The 20,311-nt window shown below is 55.5% G+C and overlaps 2 protein-coding genes across 16 annotated transcripts; one reads left to right on the top strand and one right to left on the bottom strand.

Annotated features, from left to right (window-relative positions):
* Positions 1–651: 651 nt before the first annotated feature.
* PDE6G (phosphodiesterase 6G) lies at positions 652–17,628 on the bottom strand. 15 transcript variants are annotated; one of them, XM_039500799.1, is made up of 5 exons: positions 17,407–17,628; positions 16,787–17,125; positions 2,454–2,658; positions 1,558–1,598; positions 652–863 (listed from the first exon to the last, which is right to left on the bottom strand). In XM_039500799.1, exons 3-5 carry the CDS (start codon positions 2,597–2,599, stop codon positions 787–789), a joined length of 264 nt encoding a protein of 87 aa, XP_039356733.1. In that variant the 5' UTR covers positions 2,600–2,658; positions 16,787–17,125; positions 17,407–17,628; the 3' UTR covers positions 652–786. The 15 variants fall into 15 exon arrangements, 12 of the variants coding, with proteins under 12 accessions (XP_039356733.1, XP_039356732.1, XP_039356730.1 ...); XM_039500798.1 differs by lacking the exons at positions 16,787–17,125; positions 17,407–17,628 and adding exons at positions 5,273–5,354; positions 13,457–13,551; XM_039500796.1 differs by lacking the exons at positions 16,787–17,125; positions 17,407–17,628 and adding exons at positions 5,267–5,354; positions 13,457–13,550.
* Positions 13,696–20,270, top strand: CCDC137 (coiled-coil domain containing 137). Its single transcript, XM_039500786.1, has 6 exons — positions 13,696–13,837; positions 14,932–15,062; positions 15,821–16,016; positions 16,570–16,652; positions 18,287–18,366; positions 18,763–20,270. The coding sequence occupies exons 1-6, from the start codon at positions 13,752–13,754 to the stop codon at positions 18,973–18,975; spliced, it is 789 nt and encodes a 262-aa protein (XP_039356720.1). The 5' UTR covers positions 13,696–13,751; the 3' UTR covers positions 18,976–20,270.
* The last annotated feature ends 41 nt before the right edge of the window (positions 20,271–20,311 follow it).

Genomic DNA, 20,311 nt, shown 5'->3' with positions numbered 1-20,311 from the left:
CAAGCAGCCAGGCTTTATGCTACCTCTGTGGAGCCCACCCCCTGCAAGCAGGGAGTTCTCTGCTCCTCCCCATAGGTGGCTGCATTTCCCCGGGGCTGCCTGTTTTGAGACAATGGGCAGGGGAAGTTTTAAGGAGGAGAGCTGCCTGGCCTTGGGGGGGATGTCCATCTGAAAGCATTTTCACTGAACAACGGGGAGGCTTGGTGGGGGGTGTGATGCCTGGGTTTTGGCAAGTGCTGGTAATTAGCCCATATAATCCACCCTCTGCAGTTCATGGTAATGTAAAGCTTCCCTGGCTCCTGCAGAGAGAACCTGCCCCAGCCCTAGGCAGCTGTGAAGAACAGGCCGCTAACACACAACAGAGGGAGGATCATTCTACACCTCACACTGCGCCATGGCTCCCCCCTCCTCCCGTTTGCTGAGTCTGCAGCCCTAGTGAAAATTCCAGGGCTTTCAAACAATTAGCAGACGTTAAATGCCAAATCCCACCGGCCTGGCTCCAGCGGGCTGGGCAAGCTGAGAGGTGAATGCGACTGGTGGTACACAGCGTGTCTTGGGGAAATCCTGTGTTAAGCAACTCCAGGCTGCATGGGAGCATCAAGGGTGGAATAGAGCTGGCTCAGAAAGCCAGGTCAGACTCAGAGCAGATTTGACTGAGCGTGTTTATTTGAAAGAGCTTGTTGAGGCTGGTCTGGTCACTAGCAGCGAAAGCGGCTGCAGCCGCCTCTGTATAAATAGTGACACTCTGTGGGCGGCCGGGCTGCCATGAGACATGCTCAGGGCCGGCTAGATGATGCCGTACTGCGCCAGCTCATGGAGTTCCAGGTGACTGAAAGCTTCCCAGGGGCAAATCACGGTGATGTCTGAAAGGGGAAAAGCAGAGAGAGGCCGGAGTCAGCGTGAGCCAGGATCTGGCTGCTGTCTGGGCAAAGCCCTCTCCCCAGCACTGCTGCTTGGCACCTTGTCCCTGCTATGGGCGCCCCCCATCCCCATTCAAATGGGGCTCGTTCCATGCCAGCACGTCCTGCCTGTGCAGTGGAGACCGGTGCCACGGGGCTGGGCGCTGTTTACCCAGGGCAGAGCTCTCCCGGGCACTCTGCCTTTGTCACCCAGCTGTTCTGGAAGTTCATTCTCTGGTGCAGGGGGGAAGGGGGTCTGCCAAAGGGGGAGGGACGGGGTGGCACAGAGAATTAAGGCACAAGTTCAAGTCCTGCTTTAGGCCATATGAGAAACTGACCCATGTGCAGTCCCTCCTGGTTCCATTTATCCACAGCAAACCCAGCCAGGGCACAGCTGGTGGCCACTTCTCAGGAGGGGACCAAGGGGGTGGGGAGCTGCAGGTCAGGGCTGAGCTGTGGGTGGGGTGGGAGTCCAGCACAAGCCGTGGTGGAAATGCAGAGGGGGGTTGATATCTGCACAGCTGTGGACCTCTCCCCAGGGCTGAGGTGCATCTGCAGAGCAGAGTGGGGGCAGCCTGGCTCCTGATGTTAATCTCTCCCTTTCATGTGCAACACATTCCCTATTTCCAAACCAGTCAAGCACCAGCTGCTCGGTTACCTGTTCCCAGCCCCTCCATGCCAGGGATGTCATCACCGAACCTGCAAGGAGAGACACCATTACATCACTCTCCCTGCCTGGGCTCAGCCTGGAGCATCCCTGCCCACCCGCAGTGATCTGTGACCCCCAGCTCTGCGTGGAGGGGTGTGAGATGAGGGGCTGGCCAGAGGGAGCCTCTCCAGCAAATACCCCTCGCTGGCTCACTGGCCAGAAACCCAGCCTTGAAAAAGCCCATTGCCTGAGTCCCCAGCACCGTAGGGCAGTGGGTGCATGTGGTTCTTTGCACCCTAAGGGAGAACTGAGCTCTAGGCAGTTCACTCTGGGTGTGGAGCCTTTGCAGAAGACCTGACACCCAGTCTGCTCTGCAGAGGCCTGCAGAATCCCCCTGCTGCGGTGAACTGCCAAGCCCCCGGCTGGCTGCGTCTCCCTGGACGTGGTCAGTGAACGGGCGATGGGGTGAGACTCTGGTTCTCGGTGCAATGGGTGGTCTCCTCTCATTTGGCTGCTGTTCGGGGCACTTCTTTCTCTTTGTTAAAGCCCCCACCAAGGTCTCCCTGCTCTGGTGCCAGCGGCTCCCCTCCTGCTGCATTGTTGGGCTGTCCCGGTCGAGTCCCCTCTAGCCTCACATGGGTTCCCCTAAAGACCACGGTTCAGGGGGAGAGTGGATGGGGGCGGAGCAGTCTCACAGCAGAGCCCCGCCCCCGAGGTATCTGGGGGGTAAATGCTCAGGGGTTGCAGCTGGGGGGCAGAGCCCAGCCCCAGAGGTTAGTCCTGGCCAGAAGGGGCTGGCAGTACACTGAGCCCCTGGGTTAGGCCAGTCACCGCAGGCCCTGCCTGCTCACCGGTGCAGGGAGACCAGAGTCTGCGAGAGCAGCACTCCCACCCTACGTGCTCACCCTTGGGTCCCCTTCTTGGGTGGCTTGCTCTTGAACTGTCTGGTTTGCCTCTGCTTGAATTTGGGGGGCCCTTTCCTGGGGGTGGCTGGCCCTCCAGTCACCCTGGTGGCTGACTTGATCTCCAGCTTGGGGGGCTCCAGGCTCATGGCTGCGGTGGGGTGTCAGCAGCTGGTGCAGTCCACTGGCTCCAGGTCCCGACTTCTCCCTGCAGGTCACACGTTTGGAGGCAGAAAGAAAGAGAGAGAATTGGCCATGTGAGGGGAGCAAGGAGATGGCGGCCCACAGTGCCCGCTGAGATGGGCCACCAATGCAAACGTACTGCTGCCTTCCTGGGTGGCTAGTGGCAGCTGGACGTGGTCTGAACTAGACCCAGCCCCCTTAGCCAAGGGTGTAGCAGCAGGCTCCTCAACCCAGCTGCCGCTAGAGGGGGGACGCAGCAGCACCCCAGCGGGGGTGGGTCACCCAAGGCTGCTCGCCCCTGGGAGCAGGGAATGTGGGTGCCAGATGGGTGGTGCATGGGATCACACCTCCCTCTAGTGGCTGACTCACTCACTCACTACCTGTTAGTGCTTTAGCTGGTGGGGCAGGGGATGTGCTTTCCAGGGCTGAGCAGCCACAGTTCGATCCCCACCCGGGACCCTGGACCGAGGTTTTCAATGCCCGCAAGGGGCTGTAGCTGCCCAGCTCCTGGGAACGAACGGGAACTGGGTGGCCAACCCCCAGGGAGCTCTGGCCCTCCCGCCCAGGCGGCTGGTGCACACAAGAGGCCAAGAACAGAGCTGGCTAGCTAGGGAGTGGGGATGCGACCCCCCCCCATGCCCTTTAAACGAAAGCTTTAGCCACTCACCAGCCCAGGGCGGGCCAGGGCTCCGTTCCATGGCTCAGTGACCCACTTGCCAGCCCCCCCGCCCCTGCTGCAGAAGAAAAGCTCCTGCAACCTTGGAACTGGCTGAGCTCAGCCAGCTCTAAGCTCCTTATTGCAAGGACATTGCCAGCACTAGGGAACGTGGGACAAAGCAGGGGCTTTCGCGTCTGTTTCTTTAAACAGCAAATCCCTGAAGTTACAACTGTTTGCTCCTTCTCCCCCGACCTCCAACATCCCAACGCTCGTTCCAAGCCTGTCGGGAACCTGGGGGCAGCGAGGGCTGAATGAATCTGGGAGGCTCTTTGCTGGGTGCTGTTATTGCTTCTGACAGTGGGGCTGGGAGCAGCTGGTGTGCTGCAGCTGCTTCTGGTTGCTGGTGTCCTGGCAAAGGGAAGATCTGAGCATGCAAGGTCAGCTGGGACCAGCACTGTGCAGAGGTCTCTTCCCGCCGGTTCGTGCTCAGAAAGCCCCGGGGTCACATGCTTAGCCATGTGCATGGCGGATAATGTGCCACAGCGTGTTACCAAGGACGGGAGCAGCACCTGCGTGGGACTGAAATATCCCTGCTGGCTTGTTTTAAACTGTGCGTTTGCAAGGACAAAACAGGTCCTTTCTCCCTGGGACTGGGGCCCTGAAGTCTGTCCTCCAGGGTGCTGATCCAGCACATTGGTCAGTATGGGCTGCTGCAAGCACAGGAGTTATTGGGTCCCAATTGAGCTAAAAGTCACATATATTTAAAAAGACAAAGATACAGGTCTACAGATAATGCGTCGCAAGATTAGCATTAAAATGAGCTCTCAGAGACCGTTCACTGTGGACACTGCTGGTTGCATTTCCCTTCTCCTGGGCAATGAAAATAGCCTAGTCGAGAGCCAGTTTGATCATGTAATGAGAGACTGTCCCACAATTCATACCCACCAAGGGGAGAATTAAGGTTACATGGGCAAGCTTAATTCTGGCATTTTCTAGCTTTTGAGGGAAAGGATGGAGCTGTTGGGAGATAAATATAAAGGGACATGATGAAAGAATACAACATGACTGGCGAGAGAAGGCAGGTAGGTGATTTCAGTGTATCCTGCAGAGCACAAGAGGCCACTCAATCAGTGAAAAGCAGCAGATTTAAAAGCAATATGAGGAAAAAGTTTACACAGGGCCCAGTTACCCTGCAGAACTCGTTGCCACAAGACGCCACTGAGGCCACAAGCTCAGCTGGACCCACAAAAAGACTGAACACTTCTGGGGGTAATGAAAACATCCATGAGTTAAAAACAATCCCCCGCCCCAGTATGGAAGGGCCCTAACACCTCATGTTTCAGGCCATGAGCTGACCTTTGAAAGGAGTAGGTGGAAATGTTACCCTATAATTGCTCGGGGGTGGGGTGGGGTGGGGGGAGCTTCTGAAAAAGCTGGGGCTGGCCACTGGCGTAGATGGATCCCTGCTCTTGTCCAGCCTGCCAGCTTGTGGGTTCCTACGCTCCTCTCGCCAGCCTTAATGCTGTTCTTTTACTAGTAGCCGGGTGGGACCCAGTGCTTGCAGGGTCAGTTCCTGTGCAACACGAGACCGCAATAACTGGGGCGGTGCAGCATCCATGACTTCTGCTCCGGCGTTAGCGTCCAGCCCGATTGTACTGGGAACCCAACCTCGCCTCCCGGTTGCCAGCTCTCATGATTTTATCAGAAGTCTCAGCACTGGTGTCTTTCTTAAAACCCCAGGCCCCTTGCCTCACGCTATTACGCAGGAATTTCAGCATAGTGATTTTCTAGCCCTCGCGGCGGCACACTGAACGCAAACCCTAGAGGCTCAAAGACCAGAGAAATAATGAAAAAACCCTCCCCCCATTTAGTATTTTTTTTAAAATCTCGTTATTTTTAAAGCCAATCTTGTATTTTTTTGGGAGGGGAGGGTGCTGACTCCTGGTTTCTTGAATGCTTGGGGTTGGTAAATTACTCTCACTCCGTTGTTTCTAATGGAGGGGTTTCTGCAGCAGCGTCAGTCTTCTGTGCCCAAGAAACGTCTCTGTTCCAGGACGTGTGATCTGGGGTGAAACAGCAAAGCATCACCAGTTACAATCACTCCCAAGTAAAACCACAGGCGGTTTAGCAAGGCCTATATAATTTGTGAAAGGAGAAATGGGTTTTTAAAGGCCAGATGCTGGTCTCCCAAAGCCTGTGGGCTAGTATGCTATCCCGCAAGCAGCCCTCCTAGGCTACTCAATAGCCTACTAGCCCCTGGGCATTGAGAGGCCAGATTCTAGCTCCTACTGTTTATTTCTCGTGAATAAATGATCAGAGTTAGGATGTGCCTACAATGACGCTTGGGTCTTCAACAGCGAGTGCTGTTACACAGCCCCTTTACCGGTGAGGGATTTCAGTGACCCCCTGACCCAGCCACCTGTGCAGTTACTATCCGTTCACAAACCCTGCCCCTTCAAAAGACCGTCCTCCTGGCTTCTGCAGCTGCGGAGCAGCCCATTCACCCCACTCTGTGACCTGTAAGTAGAGGCCTTCCCTTCCGTTGCCAACGCCTCTCACAGCGGGGAGCTGGTCTGGGCTACTAGGCTGGAAAGGGACCCGGGGCTGCGAGTCAGGAGACTTGGATTCTAGCCTTGCCTTTGCCATATCTTGATTACATGACTTCACCGTGCTCTTTACCCCACTGGCTGGCTGGTGCATTCACACTAAGCTCTGTGCGTGCACGTGTGTGCAGCCCCTAGCACACTGGGGCTCTGATCTGGCCAAGAGCCGCTAGGTGCTGTTTCAATGCAAATAATAAAGTTAAGCTCAGGTGGAATCTATTAAGCACTCTCCTGGGCAATAGTGCACATGTGCCTGTTTGCAGGGTCAGCAGCTGCTGCAGGTCCCCTCTCTAGTCAGGCTTTAGTTTCACTATTGTCTCAGGAACATTTGGGGACTGATCCACAGACACTGAAGGCAGTGGTGAGTCTTCCCCGTAGCTCAGGGGCTTCGGAGCAGGCCCTCAGCACCTACAGCCGCAGCAAGCCAGAGGCAAAAACTTCTGCAAACAACTGGTCAGATTTGTGTATCCCGCCTCCCCTGCAAATCCCGAGCGGCGCTAATCTGAGCAGGGCTGCTCTCCCCGGCGGCTGGGCAAGATGTCGATACTTCTGCAGATACTAGCCGTGGGCTAGCAGGCCTGATGGGGCTGACAACAGCCCCAACTTGCTCCATCACAAATCACTGCAAGGGGAAGGGGAACAGGTCGGCACTTGGGACTCCCCCTGGCAAGAGCAGCCAGTCACCACTCTCCCTTTCAAAACAGTTTTCAACAAAACCCAGCCTGTTTGCAAAAGGACCGTTTCCCTTCTCGCTGAAATGTTCTGACCCCTCCTCCCCCCGCCGTTTCCAGGGGTTTTCCCCTCCCCTGGATCCACCTACCCCACTTCCCAGTTTGGAACCAGAAAAGGGGAAAGAGCAAAAACCCAAAACATTTCAGTTAAAAAGAATCCCATAAAATTAATGTTTTAAAGTTTTTCTTTGAAAATTCACCCATAGTGGCCAACTCTGGTCCTGAGCCTTTGGCTGCCCCTCGGAAACGGACCGAGCCGCCCAGGGGTTTGCTACGGGCACGCGGCGGCTCCTTCAGCAGCCTGGAAGTACGGACAGCTTGGAGCACCGTGGCCATTATCTATCTGGTTCTTTGGTGCCTGTCCAGACTAGCCACCGTGGACCAGTTCATGCCAACAGTCTGATAAGACTCGAATCCGCCTCGCACCAGCTATCGGCACCACGGCCTAGTAACAACCTCCTTCGCCCCTCCAATCACTCGGCATCCACAGCGGAGGGACCGACTAGGATTTTAAAGCCCAAGGAAAGGAACTACAGTCTCATGCAGGGTGGCAGAAGTAGACGCAGCCAGGGAGGTGAGCGAGACGAAGGCTGGAGCACATTGATGCCTTACGTAAGAAGCTGAAGAACAGCTGCACTTGGTGTGTTGAAAGCAGTGGGGATTACTTACCCCGCTGCAGATGTTTCCCAGGGCCAGCTGCACCGGGCTGGCACTAGCCCCAGCCAGCTCTGACGGTCCGCGTCCTAGAGACGACACTCCGATGGTCCTTGCGGGCGGGTGGGTTTATTCTGCTCCTGGGTAATAGGATTATGACCCTTCCTTTAGAAATGGGTAAGCTGCTCTCATTTCTAACGGGATGTCCATCGTTCGGGGTGGAGGAGATGAGCATGTGGTGAGAGGGAGGGCGTTGGGGTCATGCTCTTGTAAGACACTGTCTGCTCCCGCTCAGTTGATTGGGTATTTGATTGTTCCGAGGGGCATTTGCTTGTCTCTCTGGCTCTGCCCAATATCTCAGTGTGGAGTGGGGTGTTTGGGGTAGAACAATTCCTAGCAAATAATTTATTGGCCGGATTTTGCCTCCTCTTCAGTTTAGAAGCTTCTTGTTGGGAGATCCCTGGCTGGCAATCAAGGAGCCGGGCATTCCCGGGAGCAGACTTCGGCCTGCAACTCGGCTGGGACAAGTATTCCCGACAGCAGAACTACTCTGAGCGCAGGATCCTTGACTGGCCCTTTCAGAACCTGCTGTCAATTTCAAATGTGCTTTGCACAAATCCGCAATATTGGGCTCAAATGGGATGATTCTCAGATCGCTCCTGCCATGAACCACCTAGAAGACCGTGCAAAGCGACTGCAACGGGGCTCAGAAAGTGAGCCCAGATCTTTGCAGCGTTCACCAAGCTCTGCCTACAGGCACTTGACATTTCCCTTCCAACTCATTATGTGTATTGCCATATGGTTAGAGGGCCCACCCATGGATCCCAGCCCATTGCGCTAGGTGCTGCATGCACATGTATCCATCAGACAGTCCAAGGAGCACGCAAGCTGAGCAAAGACATTAATTAATAGCAGCTATAGTGCAATTACCGTGACACCAAACAAACCAGGAGACGAAGTCCCTGCCCCGAGGTTCATACGAGACAGGAAATCCCATGCTACGAGGGATGGGCCCGATTCAACCCATATGGAGCCCAAGCTCCTGTCCGATCTTGAAAAGCAGCGAGGTCACCAAGGGCCTGGGCCTCTGGGATGCTACCCCATACGACAGCATCCTCCTGGCCAAGGCTAGCAATGCTCTAACCCCTTCTGTGCCCATGAAGTCAATGGAAGCCACAGGGCCCTGAGCCACTTGGAAACAATCAGACTACTTACCTAGCAACCAAGCCTGGATTCAGGTGCCCACCTTTGCAAAGGCTGGCCCTGGGCGCTAATGCAAGGGGCGGTCCTGTCTGGTATTCTTAGGAACCTAGGCATTGCCAGAGTGGAGCAGAAGAAAGGGTCCACCTACTTCAGGCCCCAGTGCTCAACCGTGGTCACTGCTAGCTGCTTCCGAGGAAGGCACAAGAGGCTACATAATGGGCACGTTATTCCTTATCTGTCCACTGGGGAAGTTTCTTCCTATCCCCTAGTAGTGAAGCATGAGAGTTGATATCCCTTCCCCATTTTAATCCTATCTACTGTCCCGGCAGATGTTCCCCATTCTCCATAGGGCTGTCTAATCCTGTCCCGACCACTGCTAAGGTGTTGGCCCCAGTCGACAAATATCTGTGACAGGGAGTCCTATGGGCCAACTGACTGTCACGCATTAAAAAAAGGATTTCTGATCACTGCTCAATTTCTTGGAAAAGCAACTCCTTGGTCTTTGCCCAGGTTTCCTGTGGAAGCACCAGTCTGTCTGCTGGATGAGTATCATTCCAAAGCTAATCCCCTTGCACTAAAGCAATTAGAAAAAGGCATAATCTCAGTACTCTTTAATTGAACTTCAGGCCCTTCCACTAATTACAATTAGTTAGGCTTCAGCAAATAGGATTATGCAAATCCAGGAATGTTTTAAGGACACCGGCTGAACTGGTTACTTTCTGATAAAGACAAGGACCCCTGTTAATTATTGATTCCATCTTGAGTTTTATGAGCATAGGCTGCTAAATAGCTAGCAGGTCTTAGTGGTACCTGACTTCATTAGCCAGATTCTGCAGGGGGGGGGGTGTGTGTGGTTCGTGGTGTTAGTTTCCGTCAAGATTTCATTAAGAATCTCAGACTCTGCAGCCAAGCGCAGCAAGGGCACGGCTCTGGCGGGCAGAGTTTTAGGGGGGCTGGTGCTTTCTGACACGGACCCCTTAGCAAATGGGAGAAAAATGCTGTCATTTAGCACAAAGAATGAGGGACAGATTCCTCCGCAGCCCCTATACACCACTCCAGGGTGCCCACGGAGGGTGGTGCCAGGTGCAGCAGGAAATTCCATCGGTGCAAAGCACTGCACCACCCCAAGCACCTCTGGGTCAGCTGCCTTGCTAGGCGTGGTACAGGAGGTGGGGCTCCACAGCACATGCCACTACATAGCTTCTGTGCTGTGCCACATGGCTCAGCAGCCACTAGGCAGCTCTTGGAAGGTGCTGCAAATTAGAGCAGCCCTGCAGCTGCTCTTATTTATGCCTGCGCCACAGCAGCCCCGATGCACAAATGTAGCTTTAAAGCCCCCCATCCCCCTCACATGCCAGGCTATGCCTCCTGTGCTGCATCTCCTGGAGGCAGGGAACAGACTCTCTGCCATCCTCCTCCATTCATACAGTGCGCGTTCCTTCACAGATGCACAAATCCCTGAAATGCAGCCACATCTAGGGGCGCAACTCCACAGCCATTTGCCAGCGAACCATTCTCAGTGGAGACAGCGAAGGCCACTGTGTGCAGTGGAAGCAACAGGGTGGATTTAAGGAGGCAGCAGGCAATTGTTCACACTTGAATCGGAGCAGGACTCCACAGTAAAAATCACACACTGACCTAAGACCTTTACCAACCTGAGCGGTCAGCAGGCTGGCTTTAGATCCCACCTCAAAAACCTGCACCCGCCGTAGCACAGAGCCCCCTAGCACCACACTGGGGCAATGGTCCAGCACTGACCCCGAGGGAACAGCTCTCTTACACTACCTGGGTTTTCACAAGCTGATTACCCCTGCTCTTGGTGAGAGAGGATCACATGGCTGCAAGCCCCCTTCCGGCAGAGCCCAGCACTGCAGCTCTGCACTCAGCTGCAATTTTGATTATAAAATCCCCAAAGTTGCTTTTTGCTGTTGATTGATCTCTCTAGCAAGCAAAGAACCTCTGGCCCAGGGAAATAAATGCTCTGCTCTCATCTCACAATTCAGAGCTAAGCCAAGCTGTTCAGTGCACTGGACTCACCTGATATGTTTTGGGGGGAGATCTCCAGGTCCAAAGTGTCACTAGGGATCTATCGCCCCCTTACAGAACTGAAAGGGGACCCACAACCAGCAGCTGATTTATACGCTCTGCCCCCTGGTTCTACTGCCGTGAGAATGGCTGAACAGAAGAGGGTGGGACAGACGTGTGCCTGAGATGGACACAGCCACTTCTGCAGAAGGAGTTTCCTCTCCCCTCCAGGAAGAGAAGAGAAACCCCATTTGCTGTTGTTTCTTCATGCAAGGGAACCTCCCCCATTCTCACAAACAGCTGCAAAGTAACAGGAGAGGGGGCGAACTCACTAAAGAACCAACCGAGTGAGGGCACTGCCTGGTGAACAGGGTTTTAACCGTGTGTGGACCAGGAGAGCTTCTCTTTACTTAGTGACAGCAAGCCTGGCAGAGTGCAGACTATACTGTCAGTGCAGGCTCAGGCGCCGCGCTAGAGCTCCGGTATTAAACCTTTGCTGAGAAGGGGTCCAAAGGGTCTCGGGTTTCGTGTGGCTTCGCAAGGCTCTGCCCTGTTGCTAACACAAGCAGATCCAGCTTTCTCCTTGCAGTTTATCCCATCTGCAGTCAATGGTCTAACGTACACACTTCATTCAACCGTGATGCAGACAAAATCCACACGCTCACTGCCCGGACTGGGTACTTTGCCCTGACTAGGCTGGGGTGCCAAGAGTCAGCTGCAGCCGTCTCGGGTTAACCAGAACAAGCAGCATGACAGAAGGCTGGTGCCACTGCTTGGTACCTGCTGAAACCCCCTTGTGCAGGGACAGGTACCCATGCTGAATACAGTCAGCTCTGAGCCCAGTGGGCCAGCAAATCCCACTGGCCCAGGGGAAAAGCCATTTCCTCAGGAGGATGAGGGGACAGGTTACAAACCCCACCGAGGCCTCCTCTGAGAAGAAACGCTGGGCTCTGGCAGCCAACCCCATCTGAGGGGCCGACATGACAGAAAGCCTCAACAAGAAGCGCTTACAACATGCTGAAGCCTCTAATAAGTTTAGAAAGACGCAGCAAACAGGGGGTGCTAAAGGGCTCCCAGGCCCTCCCAGGGAATCGCGGGTTATGCACTAGGCTCTTCAACTCCAGCCACCCAGCAACTGGGTGAGGAAGCAGTGCTGAGGATCCAGAGGGGAGCACAGCTGGCCGTGCATCAGGGGAGAGAGAGGACTATTTATCCAATCCACAGTGGGGTTTTAAGGAGGGCTAAGGGACTTAAACTCCCAGAGAATGTGGGATTTGGGTGCTGAATTCTTTGTCCCCTTTGGGATTCCCAGCCTAGATGTTAAACAAACACTCTTAAAGCAGAGTGCGCCAGGAGCAACTCCACTGGGTTAAGCGTGAAGTAGGCCAGGTAGGCGTTGCACAAGCCCAGAACAGAGACACGCCTAGAAGAGGTTCACATTTTTAAGCACACGGGCATGAATTTATTTTCACCCAATTTCCGCCAAGTACTGTAACTCATACCAATAAATAATGGCAATCCTGTCCCAACCGGTAGTCAAACTGGACTCTGGAGCTCAAGAACCAAGCTTAAAAGGAGATGGACAAACTATGTTAAATGAGGAGCCTTTTCGGAGAAGGGTAATAAATAAATATGGGCTCGCTCGCTCTCTGGAGTTTGTCGTGTCATGGGAGAGGAGGAGCCATGGCAGGAGCCAACAGTGTAGGCTGTGAGCATCAGTCTTTCTTCATGCGGAATCGGATTTCCATCTTTAAAATCATTTTAATGTTCTCATCTTCTATGTGCTTTTCCACAGCTGCTAAGGCCTGTTCTCCCCCATCCTGGTAGTGTTTCTGCAGCTCCTCTACATATGCAATCCAAACGCAGTTGTGGCAGCCACTCATACAGCAGTTAGTGGGGGGAAGGAGCGTTGGGGGCTTGGAAAAAGGGGGCTCTGTGTCTTTCAAAGGCTCTGAGCCCCCCGCAGCACAGGGCTCTCCGTCACTCTGCTGGGGATCAGTCTGAGAGCCATCTCCTCGGGTGTCCGAATGGCTTAGATGGTGGCTAAAATCTGCTTTTGTCAGGTCCACGGAAAAGCTCCGAATGCTGCAGAAGCAGCTTTTTAGGTGGTCTCTGCGAGGGAGCCCGTCCCAGAAAGGAAACCCACATCTCTGCAGTCTCCAGCGCTCCGTGCACCTGAAGAGTTGTAGATTTACCTGGCAATGAATAACAAACTTTCAAGAGATGTCGAACTGTCACATGCCGAGGGCTCCGCACAGCCGGGTCTGGCCCATCGTTCTGATGGCCATCGGTGCCGATGGGACTATCCACGCAGCTCTTGGGGTGGGCCCAGCAGCGTGCAAGGCTCGCAGGAGCAGCTCGGGTGCAGGGAGAAAGGCAGGATTCGGTCCACCAAGTGCACTCGATAACCCCGTATTGGGGATGGGTCCAAATACAGGCAGGAGATCCCTCCATCCCCATCCAGCCTCCTTCCCCTTCCCCCATACAGCCCCCCTGCTCCAACCCTGCTCCCCCAAACAGCCTCCTTGGCCTCCCCCCATACAGCCCCCCCCCGCTCAAACCCTCCTCCCCCAAACTGCCTCCTTCCCCTCCCCCTACAGCCCCCCCGCTCAAACCCTCCTCCCCAAACTGCCTCCTTCCTCCCCTACAGCCCCTGCTCAAGCCCTCCTCCCGAAACTGCCTCCTTCCCCTCCCCCTACAGCCCCCCCTGCTCAAACCCTCCTCCCCCAAACTGCCTCCTTCCCCTCCCCTACAGCCCCCGCTCAAACCCTCCTCCCCAAACTGCCTCCTCCCCTCCCCACACAGCCCCCTGCTCCCCCAAACTGCCTCCTTCCCTCCCCTACAGCCCCCGCTCAAACCCTCCTCCCCAAACTGCCTCCTTCCCCTCCCCCCTACAGCCCCCTCCGCGACCCCCTCCCCCGCTGCCTCCCAACCCGCCCCGGCGCTCACCTGGGGACAGGCCCCGGCCGCGCTGCTCCGCCCCGCCAGGCCCCGGCCGCACCGGGCCGCCCCCTGCAGTAACATCCCGGCCGCGGCGCCCTGACAACGCGTCTCGCCTCCGCGTGAGCGGCAGCTTCCTCAGCCAATAGCCGCATCGGTTCCGCCCGGCGCGAACCAATAGTTGCGGAGGAGGACGCGGACCAATGGGCGTAGGGGACTGGAGGGGCGGGGCTCCGGGGTCAGCCGGAAGTGGGGGCCGCCAGGCGCGAGGGGGACGCGGAGGCGCACGTGGCTCCCAGCCCCGATGGGCAAACAGCAGCCGGCGCCGCCGCGGCGGGCAGGGCCGGGTCCTTCGGGCCGCGGCGGTCGGGGGGAGCCGCGCAAGGGCAGGTCGGTGTCTGGGCTCGGTGGGGCGGGGGGTCCCCACGGGCTCTGCGGGGGCGAGCCGGGCGCCCGCTCGGGCTGCAGGGGTGGCCCCTCTGCTGCGCCTGTCACCGCGGTGCCTGGTCCCTTCCCATCGGGCTGGGCTCCTGCGAGCGCCTGCCTAGCGCAGGCCAGCGGACACCCCCCTCCGGTGCCGCCTGCATCCAGCCTCTGAAGTGTGCGACGGGCTTCGCCTTATGGCCCCGGGCTGCCATCTCCCGCTCTGGTCCTTGGGAATCTGCCTCCGGGCAGCCACTGCACCACTGCCCCCCCCCCCGGGGGTAGTGAATGGGGGACTCTTGTTTTACCGGCCGGCAAGGCAACACCCCACTCCAACCGCTCGAAGGGGGGGTGCGGTGTTGTGTAGCTGTCGGGCCCAGGATTGGAGAGAGACAATGTGGGGAAATATCTTTTGTTGGACCAGCTTCTGTTGGTGAGAGAGAGGAGCTGTCGAGCTTACACTGGAAAACAGCCCTGGCGTGTCGGGCCAAAGGTCCATCTAGCCCAGTATCCTGTTTTCCGACAGTGGCCAATACCAGGTGCCCCAGAGGGAATGAACAGAACAGGGAATCATCAAGTGATCCATCCCCTGTCGCCCATTCCCAGCTTCTGGCAAACAGAGGCTAGGAACACCATTCCTGCCCATCCTGGCTAATAGCCATTGATGGACCTGCCCTCCCTGAATTTATCTAGTTCTTTTTTGAACCCTGTTATGATCTTGGCCTTCACAACATGCTCTGGCAAAGAGTTCCACAGGTTGATTGTGCGTTGTGTGAAGAAATATTTCCTCTTGTTTGTTTTAAACCTACTGCAGAGCTCTGTCAGCTCACAAGGTTCTCTCTTTCGACAAACAAAAGCTGGTCCACTAAAACATATTACCTCACCCGCCTTGTCTCAGTGAGAAGAGGGACAGTCAGCTGGATAGACAAACCCAGTCCACTGGGCCTGTTCCTCAGCTCAGACCCTGCCTCCCATTTACCTGGCCGTCCGTGCTGCAGCAATGAGTCCTGCACCTTTCCCTGTCCCTGGCTTCTGACCTTGGTACGTCTCTTCCTTTTCAGCCAAGAGAAGAAGAAAACCAACTCAAAGCCCAAACATGTTGATGAGCAGGAAATTCCCTATCGGCTTCGGGAACTCATTAAGAGCAGAGAAGAGATGAAAAACCCCAAGAACAGGAAGAGAAGGAAAGCAGGTAAAGGCCGGCTGCCCCGGGTCCTTGTTAACCCACCTGAAAGATCACCACACACAGACTAGGTCTAGTTTACACCAGTTACGTTGACTTCACTGAAAATGGGACATGGCCCCACCAGGGTCCCTCCCATTGAATATCCTGGTTCCAGGGGTGGCCAGTACCAGCAAGTAGCAGAGACCCTGGAGGAGGCAGTTCTGGCATAATCTGCTGCCAGGTTCTGTTCCTCCTACCCCTTGTCAGTTGCTGGTCATCTCGTGCTCTGACACAGGCGGGTTTACAGCTCTTCTTGGGAACGAAAAAAATCTGGGTTCCAAATTCCTGGATCTACCACAGAGGCTGGGCAGGTCATTGTTTCTCTGGGCCGCCCTTCCCCACGTGGAAATTGGAGATAGCACTTCCCCTGTCTCTTGCTCTCTGTCAGGGTCTTGGATATTTGGTGCTGCCACTCTAGCGCTGCCTGAGATTAGCGAGGCTAGAAGAAGCGGGGAGAGGATTCGAATGTATCCTACTGTCCAGTATCTTGGAACCTGCTTTGTTCTGGCCAAGCCCGAAGGGTTGCTGAGTGGCAGCATGAGGCTGCGGAGCTGATTCTAACCATCAGAGGAGTCAGGTTCTGTGTCAGCTTCCAACAGGAGTAGCGGGTGCAAACACCCTGTCTAGATCCTACGTCCCTAGGATTTGTTCTGCCTGGGATGGGCAGAGCCCACAGATCTTTCTTCTCCCTTTCTCTGGCCAATGTGTTGTGATCTTGGCTGCAGCGAGCAAAAGGAAGCCTGCGGCCCAGGGTGATATTCCCGTGCCCAAGTTCAAGAGGCGGAAGCAAGAGTCGGTGTCGGCTTACGTCCAGCGCATGGAGCAGGAGACCCAGCACGTCCTGTTTCTCACCAAAAACCAGCTGCAGCGCGAGCCTGAGACTGAGGAGCCGGCCCCGGAGAAGTCACAGAAGAAGAAGGAGTAGGTCTGGGGGGAAGCTTATGCTGAGGCCAAGGGAATGCTCTGATGTCGCCTGGGGAGGAGACCAAGCCAGTCCCCAGAGGGAGCAATTAACTGACACCAGCCATGGCAGAGACTGGTCCTATCCTCCCCCTGGGGCCAGTACAGGAACTTTCCCTCCAGGGGGCAGCATCGTCCATCGTCAGCCATCCAGCAGCTGGTACTGAGCTCACGCAGGGCAGCCTGTGCAGACCTGTGCTGAGGCGGCTGCTGCACCTGGGTGATACCCAGAAGGCTGGGGTGGGGGGGTGCCCCTGGAGGTGAGGGAGTGGAGTTGTCAGCTCTTAAAGGGATAGTGTCAGGTTAAAGATCAGGGGACCCTGGTGCGCAAGGTGCTGCACCCACAAGTAATTAGAGACACCCCCTGCCCCAGAAGCCCCCAGTCTGAGTCAAGTTTAAATCCTGTAGACGGGTCTGTTCTAATCAGAGCGTTAGCACCCTTCCTCCCACCCCCAGCACCCTTTTATTAACAAGCTCTCCCTCCCCTCTAAATGACCCGGCTCGGCATCCTTAGATTTCAGAATAAACGACTGGAGAAAATGCGAAAGAAGAGAGAGGAGAAGAAAGCAGCGATGCTGGAGAAGGCCTTGTTCCAAGGTAGGAGCGGGTACAGAGCGGCAGCGCTGCGCTGGCTCTGGGCACGGGGCTGGGACATGGAGCCCTGGCTCTCTGCCATACCCAGGGGGAGGGGTCTGCAGGCGGGAGAGGGCTGTAGAGGAGGTTTGCGTTACCTGAAATTTGGTCCCAAGTTCTCCTGCTTCCTTGGCTCCTCATTGTCCTGGCTCTGTGATGGGCTGCATACGCCCAGGGAGCTTCCTGGGAATACAGTGTGGGGCCCAGCCAATAGCTTGCTGATGGGGCAGTACTTCCTCCAGCCTGCCTCGTGAAATGCTGCCCACAGATCCTTGTTAAGCTTGGGATTCTGCTTTGCTCCCTGCACTGTGCTGTTCTGCAGCACTGTTCAAAGCGGCTCTCCCCAGAGGCGGCTGCATTTCAGCAGCAATCACTGTATATGCTGGTCTTTAAAGAGCTTTGGGGTGGTGGGAGCTGTTGGGTGTGTCTGCTGGCTCCTGTTGACCTGAATTTGATGGGTTAGTTTTTATGGCTTGCCACTGATCGCATTTGACCAGAAGATTTACAGGTTTTTGTCCAATTTAGACTACAGAATTTAAGAACTCAGAGAGTTCTGTATTGGGAGAGGACTATCAGGGTGCTTGGCAAGAATACCAAATTGATAAAATCTTTATTGCCATTAACATAAAAATAAGGAATGCAATGACACTTATAACTGCAAAACAATAAACGAATTTCAGAACTTCTGGTGGTAAAATTTTTATTATAACATACTCACCCCCTTCCTTGGGAGCCTGGTAATAGGAGGTGAAGGACCAGCCTCACTCCTGGCAGGCCCGATTACACGATGGTGCTGGCTTCCCCAATGGTTAGGAATGTTGAGTAGTTCTACTACACTGCACGAGCTGAGCTGACAGCGTGATAGAAGAGAGATGACAAGCACTCCACGAAACCGAAGCTTTAGGAGTAAGAAGATCTTAGAATTTAGAGGAGTGAAAACTAACCTAATTTACTAAGCGCCGTCTTACAAGGTATTTTATAGGATCCTGACCAATATAATTTAGGCCCAACCTACTACACCCAAATCTTGTTTCCGTACCCTAAGAAATTGATGGGGAGCCTTCTCCTGTAGGTTAGTGGATTATAACACTTACTTTCTAAATACATTAATAAGGATTATCTCACTTCAAAACTGCCAACCTAGGCTCTCTTGATGCCGCGAGTTGTGGTGTACCCTGTGGTTACCAACCGGTTGTAGAAGCCGGATAAACCTGTGATGTGATGTGGATAGTTCCTTCCTTTGGTTCCCCAAAGTTCAGGGACCATTTTTATCAGTGCCAAGGGTTGCCAGCTTTTATGCTGACATTTATAACTAATTCCACTTTTTGCTACATAGCAGATTTTACAGGCCAGTAGGCTTCTTGCATTTCAGCAAAACTTATTATTAGGAAACATGTCTCAACGCACCCTAAATTCCAAGGAATTAATACTGATAAAAGAAGAATAAAATGGATTGATTTTAGAAAAGGAAACATTAATTAATACTGCTGGCTGGATTAGGAGGCTATAACAGCTAGCAAAATAATCCTATGGGCTACACTCGCACCACGGCCGAGATCTCAAGCAACGTTTGTCTCCTCCCCGCCCCTTCCTTTCAGATCCAGTCCAGTTTGGCGAGGTCGCCATGCAGCCGCCTGCACTTACCGTGAAGCCCAGAAACGGGGTGAACAAAGAGAAGGTAAACCATTGCTCCCATCTCATTTCAGCCCTGGGCTTGTCACCCAGCCCTGCCAGTGCTGCTCAATCTGACCCTCAGCCCTCCCTTCTCTCCCCCCCATCTGCCTGGGTCTCTCGAGCAGAATTTGCAAGTTGTGGGGTTGCCAAACTCTCTTGCCAGGGCCCTGGATTTGAAGCCAGCTCTCCAGAAGGACGAAAGCGGAGTGGAACCAACCTGCTGGCACCATGGGGCCTCTTGAGCTTAGTAGGAATTTTCTTGACAGTAGAGACTTGGAAGCCCCTGGCATCAGTCGCGGCGCTTTGGCAGGTGCCTTCTCCCTGCGCCCCGCTCTGTGGTGGGCTCCGTTCCTGGCATTGACCCTCTGTCCCTTAACAGTGGCTCTTTCCATTTCTGTAGGCTCGTCCGAGGCAGCTCCTGCTGACGGCTCTCCTGGCTCCTGGCCACGCGGCTCCTGCCCGCAAAGCTGTCCCCATGTCCCTCGCTCGCCAGCGCATCATGGAGGAGGAGCGGGAGAGGGTCATCCAGGCCTACAGGAACCTAAAGAAACGCAGACAGCAGCAGGCGCCCGAGAGCTGCTTCGCAGGGGACAAGCAGGAGAAGCCAGTCTGAGGCCTCGGGCAGCCAGTGCCGTCCTGGGGAGGAGATGTGGCTTTGGTCTCTCAGTACATGTGGGGATGCTGATATGGTGAGAGGTGTCCTAAGGTGCTCCAGGGATCTGCTGTAGGGGGAGGAGCCCTCCCCAGTCTGTCTGATTGAGTCACCAGGACACAGGCCCAGGAGGGCAGGATCTCTCAGCCCCTCCCTCAGTGTGTGGAGCACAAGGCTTTTAGCCAAGCAGCGACAGCAGCCAGCCCCTCACCTGGTGTAACATGCTGCATCAGGCCCCAGAACTCTGCTCTGCCCCCTTCCTGCCGGAGCAGAACAACCTGTGACGGGAGGGTGCAGGTCACTCCAGCCCCGAGTCTTTGGGATCCCCTCCTTGTCGCTCGCAGGCCCAGCCCAGAGGCGACACCGTGTTAGCGGCAGGAGGCAGGCACGGTGCCATGGCTTGGGCTCTGTGCGGAAGGGAGGGTAAAGGGAGGCGCTGGAAAAGCCCATTTGTGACCATGCATCCCTGCTGCTCTCCGAATGCCGCCTGCCTTCTCAGCCGGGGGAGCTCACTGGGCCGGCGCCCGGAGGGGCCGAGCCCGCTGACAGGAAACACTCTCGAAGGGGCAGTCTCACGCCGAGCTGCCTGTGTGTGTCCCTGAGCACCTCCCCCTCAGCGGGCACACGCAGGGCAGGCCCCAGCGGTGGCTGCAGAGCCGGCAGGCTGCTACTCCCAGCCTGAGCTGGGGGATGTTTGCTCCTTCAGCCAAACTCAATAAACAGCAGGAAAATGAATGGAAATCTCCCCCTGCACTTCCTTCATCCATTTTAACCTACCTTTCCTGCCCCTAATCCCCGAGCAGGGGTCTGCTGCCTTCCCTGCCCTGCAATAGCATCGACTCCCCTGCAGGTGGCAGTCTGCACCCAGCATATGACCTGGGTGGCCAAGCCCCTGGCCCCCTCCCCTTGGCCTGCATTCCCCATGGGCATGACTGCTGGCCTCTGGCAAGGGGAGACTGTCCCGCGGCTACAGCCGGGAGAGGGAGCTCCTGCTAGGTGTATGGCTCGTTCCATAGCCCGAGGCAGACTGGCCGTGTGCTAATGGCACTGGTTGAAACTCAGGACTCCTGGGTTCTCTTTGCAGCCTTGCTGGGCAACTTGTGGGCTCTGTGTGTGCCTGTGCCTCAGTTTCCCCATGTGCTATGGAGAAAACCAGGGTTTGAGGTGGGATTCCCCTGGGCAGGGTGTGGTCCAACCGTCCCGGGGTGGTGCTAGAGAGGGCAGCATGTCTTTGCTCTGCCCCCGGCAGGCCTGGCTGCATGGCACAACGGGGGCTCCCATCCATACCGTCCCCTTG

Source organism: Mauremys reevesii, linkage group 15, assembly GCF_016161935.1.
Source record: "Mauremys reevesii isolate NIE-2019 linkage group 15, ASM1616193v1, whole genome shotgun sequence".
Taxonomy (NCBI): Eukaryota; Metazoa; Chordata; order Testudines; family Geoemydidae; genus Mauremys; species Mauremys reevesii.
The sequence above is the reverse complement of the archived record's forward strand: the minus strand, read 5'-3'. Positions and strand labels throughout refer to the sequence as shown.